The 6,000-nt window shown below is 38.1% G+C and overlaps 1 protein-coding gene across 3 annotated transcripts in view; it reads right to left on the bottom strand.

Annotated features, from left to right (window-relative positions):
• Window positions 1–1,814: 1,814 nt before the first annotated feature.
• The window catches only part of TBCK (TBC1 domain containing kinase), an 80,845-nt gene continuing 76,659 nt past the window's right edge, over window positions 1,815–6,000 (bottom strand). For all 3 annotated transcript variants that reach the window (XM_062493797.1, XM_062493798.1, XM_062493799.1), the window contains one exon: window positions 1,815–2,472. In XM_062493797.1, coding sequence (XP_062349781.1) covers window positions 2,362–2,472 — 111 coding nt within the window. In that variant the 3' untranslated portion in view covers window positions 1,815–2,361. The remainder of the gene's footprint in view (window positions 2,473–6,000) is intronic.

The raw sequence follows: 6,000 nt of genomic DNA, 5'->3' as shown, positions 1-6,000 counted from the left end.
TTACATTTTTAGAAGCCTCTAGGAATATGGCTGTCCTGGCAGGAAGCTATAGGCCCAGGTGGCTGGGGCAGATTCAGGATGCTTTTAGAATGGTAGGAACAAACAGACTGAGAGGCTGCATTTTCCAGGCCAAACAGTGGGAAACATTTAGTCAGGATATTTTTATGCTGGTAGCAGAAGACAGCAACATGGAACATAAATATTGTTTTTTCTTTCCTACTAGAGCTCTATGTCATCCAGTTGTAGTCTAAAAGAGAGAAAGGTACAGCTGGACAAACCATGCTTCTAGAAATGCACACATTTGGAAAACTCAGTCTCCAGAAAACCCTCAAGGGCTCTACAAAACCTTCTGCTTGCCCCACCAAGAGAATAAAGACATCTCTCCCAAAGTCTCATCTTTGACAGTTTCATTTAAAAGAAAACCCTCCCAAACCCACAAACCCCCAAATCCCCAACCACCAACACTAAAAAACTCCACAGAACAAGTGATCAGGCTGCCTCTGATTTATAGATACTGTTCCCAGCCTTTCACTGAATACCTCTCTCTCAGAACTCTCCACTTTGGAAGCCTGTTGTGACAGAAGAAAACAAAATAAAAAGTTAGCTGCTGCAATTTTCTGTTTGCTAAATTAAAACTATTCCCTATTCCTGATATGAAATCCTAAAAAAAGGCATACAATAATCCCATCTCCAGAAAAAATCCTCATTACCCTACAGTGAGCTTGTATTGTGGAAACTGCCATATTTCAGATGATGCTCTAATAAAAGAGCAGGGTGTCAAGTTCACGATGCAAGCTAACATGTGACAAGCTAACAAGTGAACAGGTCTTTGGAGTAATTCTATTGATATAAAAAAATATATTTTACTCCTCAAACTTCAGTGATTATTAAGGCTCATGTCACATCAGTTTTTTCCAGCTTTAAAAATGTAAAAAAGATGTATCTAACACTTCCTTCTCTTCTAAAACACATTTTTCTGCATTCTCATTTAATTTCAGTGCCATACTGGCAGACTTATATTACCATAACTGGTTTTCCTGGATTAAATGCAATATTTTCAAGGAACATTCTTGAAGACAGATTCTTTAATTTTCCTAGCCTTCCTCCCATCTCCAGAATTATTTTTAGAATAGACCTGACAAGATAGCAAACCTGACATGGGATTTTTGAGGGGGAGGAATTAGGGTGTTGGGTTTTTTCAACCATGTCTCTTGAAAGGTGGTAGCTGTCTGAATCAAGCTTAGCTTCTCAGCAAGAGATATGCCAATTCCTGTTTCTGTCAGTGCTTTAAATGCTTTTGGCTTCTTAGAGCAAAGTAATTCCCACATCTTTACTGCACAGGAGCCTGCTTTCACACATCTGCAGCACTTGTATCCAGTCTACTTCAAAAACAGGTTGCTGTCCCAATCTGTTAAAGTTCATGTTTAAGGACTTAAAAAATCCCCAAGAAAATGGATACCACTAGCTGAAAGAGTAGAGGGCCAAAGAAAACTCTCAACTTCCAAATTATACAAGAGTGCTAATTCCAGAATGTTTTCACATGAAAATTAAAATTGCAATGTTTCCTTCCAAGGCATGAGCTCCTAAAATGGAAGCACACTATTATTTTAAGAATAAAAGATTTATACTCCTAAGACACAGTATTGCTGAAAGCCCAACTTTCTGGTAAGTGTAATTGTTCCAGATATTCCAAATTGCTACATTTGATATGGTTATAGAAATAGATTGCTAAATTCACCACAGAGTAGAAGAAATTTTCCATCTTGTGATACATTTTGGATTGAATCAGCAGCTGCTCTTACAGTGACTTTCAATTTTGGACACATCTTTATTTACAAATCAGATGAAAAAACTCACTTTCTCAGAAATAAAGCAGGTCAGAAAACACAGCAATTACGTTTTGAATATTAGGGAACACACTTTTTCACACAATATACATGGTATAGTTTCCTTTTGCTACTTTCAATATTCACAGTAAAATACTTTTCCAAATAATCTAAATGCACCTTGGAGCCATCAAGTGCCAGTTAATTTTGTTCCACAGAAACACAAGATACCAAAACCCAGATGAGTTCCTCTTTCTGTGTTCAGACTTGCCCAAACTCTTCTGCACTGCATCAATGCTGAAAGAGGTTTCTTGGAAAGCTTAAAGCTTCAGTTTGGATCAATTCCAACTGAAGCTTTATATTAAACAAAGAAAAAACTTCTGGGCTCTACAGCTGCAGGATAAGACACTGATCATCAGGATAGCTTGTGAAGATGCCATAATGCCCTTTAGGTTCAGGATATCTGTGTTGTTTATCTGGAGGTAGGACTTTCCTCCTCAGATTGTCCTGAATTGTCCTGAAGGTTTACAGTCACTTAGATTTGTGGAGAAGGAACAGTGAGCAGGCCAGTTGGCTTGATCTTGTTGATTCCTCCATCAAGGATGCAGACCCTTGGGTACTTGTTTTTCACTAGATGAGCTGCAAACTGAAACAGATATATCATTAGCCCACTGCATATCATAGTCATTAAGTGACAATAACTTTCTGTTATGTAAGGCAAATTAAACAACAATTACCAGACCCTAAGAAGTTCTTTTTTTGCACCTACTAGTCCAACACAGGAGCCCAGGCCAGTGTGTTAAGACAGGTGGGATGAATTTTGTGGTCTTGAAGCAGTGTCACACTAATAACAACAAACTTAATTTATCTCTGCTTAGGCAGGATTTTACCTCATTCTAAAAGGACTGTTTAATCTCATGGCAATTGCTGGAGGTTCTCTCAAAGCATGAACTAACTAATACTTTTCTGTGCATTAATCTAGTTCCCAGGTCCTTTCTGTAAGTTCCCAAGTGTACAAGCTTCACAGTTTGAAGGTATAGTCATTTGCTAACCTGGCAAACCTGTCTGATGCAACTTGATCTCACAGATGTCAGATATGAATTTGGGGTCTACCATCTCTAATCCTCCCCGCTCCCACCAATCTGCCCACAGGCAGGTTAAATAGTACAAGCAGGTGTCCCCCCAGCATTGAGAGCCTCTCTTCTCAATTTGTTCACACCATAAATCAAACACAGCAGTTGCCACTTTCCACATAGTAGCCCTGTGAAACATTATTGCACTGACAAAGATATTTTGTATATCAAAACATTTATGAGTAAAAAAAAAATCAAAATTATGTTTCAGAATACCAAAATCCAAACAATAGTCTGCGCATTACATGTCAAACTTGCCTTCTACATACAGACTGCAATGCATTAAAAAGCAAGCACCAAAATGGATTAATCAGTAAGAAACTAATAGTTTCACCTAATTTCCAAAAGCTGTGAGAGATTGTTCTAACATCCAAGTCTGAGACTGTTTCTTTAAACTTAGTTGTCAAATCAGTACCATTCATAAAATCATTGAATGATTCCAATGGCCTGTGTAAAACATTTGCAATTCTCTTTTTGACTCTTTAAAATAATTAGTGATGCCATTTGAGAACATGTGCAAGTGTGATGTCCAGGTCACTAACTTTGCACAAATAACTAAATTACACCATTACCTGTAAACATTTTGGCTATTCAATTTGTTTCATGTAGTTGCCTAGGGAAGACTAGAAATTCAATCATCTCTTTCCCCATCAGTTTGGGTTATTCAGTACAGGAGTCAAAGAATCAAATAAGAAAAAATACCTGCAATCAAGCAATCAAAGCAGCTGACAGCAAACTTACACCATATGTGGATGTCAGCTTTCACGAGTAAAGTAAATGCTATGCTTTTGGAAAGGTTCTTGGCCACACAGGTGGTGTAATATGCCCAGAGACATCACTCGGAGAGTCCAAATACCTCTTGCTGTAATCACAGTCCATAAAGATGTGGCATATAGTAGAGACAAAGATAGCACTCAGCTGTGCATACCATGAACTACAAAAATAGTTCATATTCCTAGTGAAACACTCCTACCAGATACCTCCACTTCACATGGACATATCTGTCACCTCACAGTGCTCTCCACCTGTGACTGATGGACAGTGCTGTGTCTTGGACACCAACGCCGCTCAGAGCCAGCAGAAATGAAAAATGGCAACAATCCTTCAGGCTGGCAGGAAGCACCATGTTATTTCCTGAGTACAATGTCCCATGTGTCAACAGAGATGTTCCACACTCTGACTGCTGATAATTTTAAAATGCTGATAATAAACTGTAAACCCTGCTCCAAGTGTTTTGAATGCCCTAACCCTAATATAACTACCATTCAATGTAGTCTTAAAAGAAAATACACAAATGCCTTGTACTTGGGATTTGAGCATTAAGGCCTGTGTCCCACTGTATTTTAGAGCTCCTTTAGTAATGAAGGTATGTCTAAAAATACATTTTCTTCACTGCATATGACAAGGTTACTTTACAACCTTATAGTGAGAAATTTGTTGCTTCTTGCAGGTCCTCTGGGAAGCAAGCACTGCAAAATCTGGGGCTGATAGCAATGATGGCAGAAAGCACAAGATGATACACTATACATACTATAAAATCAACTTTGTTTTTTTTTTTTTAAGTTGTCACAGAACTTTTAGCTGTTGTCTGCCTAGTTTCAGTGAGAAATACTGCAAATAAACTTCAAAATATTGCAGGTGAACACTGCAGGAAAAAACCACTGAGCAGGAGAAGTACTGTTATCAGTATCTCACTACTGTGGGAATTAGCTGCAAGTCAGGGCCCTAGAGGCACACTGACATAAGATGAGAGTTGCCATCTCATTCCCATTATCAGCCTCCAAGAGCTCTGCACATACATCTGCCCAGGCACTGCATAGAAGACTCCAGGTTTAAGTCACATGGAAGGAGTACTTGAGCTGATTAGAGACATTCCTAGTTTTACCTTTTGCCTTCCCCCCCCTTTTTTCACTGAAAGTAGAAATAGTAACTTTTGGTAAAGAATAGCCTTAGAAATATTCTCTTCCTGGCATAGCAGTCTTTTTTTATTAAAGGTTTGACTTTTTATAGTTCTGTTCCTCTGTACATGTTTGTGCCACCCTGTACCAGACAGAGGTAGCCCATCTATCACAGACAAGAACAGGAACTTGTTCACCATGTTTCTGAAATGTTCCAACACCACCTGATAACTTGCCTTGCCAAAATACACTCTATGAAGCCACTATTTTCAAAATACAGTGGAGTGTTATTTCTGGTGTATGCACTGATGGAGGGACACGAGAGGAAGGACTATTTGAAATAGTTAAACAGATTTTCTCCCCAATTTGACCCTCAGTTATGCCAAATATCAGTAGCCTGAACCCAAGAAATAAAGATTAAAAAAAATTAATGTTTCCTAAAAAACTGGAAAAAAAAATCAGTGATCCAAAAAGAGCAAAATCTCATGCATCAAATAAATCCCAAGGTGCTCTTCTGAATGAATGCCCCAGACTTTCTACAGCAGAAACTGCCATCCTGGAATGCATACAGGGGCTCTATTTCCTTTATAAATACAATCATAAAGTGTCAACTACAGGTTTACTAACAGGCACCTGAATATGTAATTTGTAGTTTACTAAATAATCCAATTTACAAAGGTGCTGTTAAGACTGAAAATAACATGGTGAAGAGATAAAACCATGGGCTACATTATTCTTAGCAACCTGTAAAGCACCTACATTTTAAAGACAGATGTATTGAAACATATAAAGGTAGTGTACAATTAAAGTCCATTATAAAAATATACATTTCTGTACCTAGAAACTGTCCTTTATTACATGATTAAACTTCCTCAAATTTATCAAATGTTTGTGTTGACATAACTTCTGAAATATATCTTTCCCCATACCATCAAATGATCACACTCCTCCATAATGCTTCTCTTTTCATTTAGACAGGAAGTCTAGTTGGGGGAAGTGGGAGTTGTGCATATCTCAGGAAAGGCTTCAAGGGATAATACAAGACTTTAAGCTTTTCACTTTTTGCTTCAGGCAGCCTTTCCTCAAAACGAGAGTCCCTAGTTCAGTTACTGTGTTTTCCCTGGTTGCATTTAATGTTTAAAC

This window comes from Cinclus cinclus, chromosome 5 (assembly GCF_963662255.1).
Source record: "Cinclus cinclus chromosome 5, bCinCin1.1, whole genome shotgun sequence".
NCBI lineage: Eukaryota > Metazoa > Chordata > Aves > Passeriformes > Cinclidae > Cinclus > Cinclus cinclus.
The sequence above is the reverse complement of the archived record's forward strand: the minus strand, read 5'-3'. Positions and strand labels throughout refer to the sequence as shown.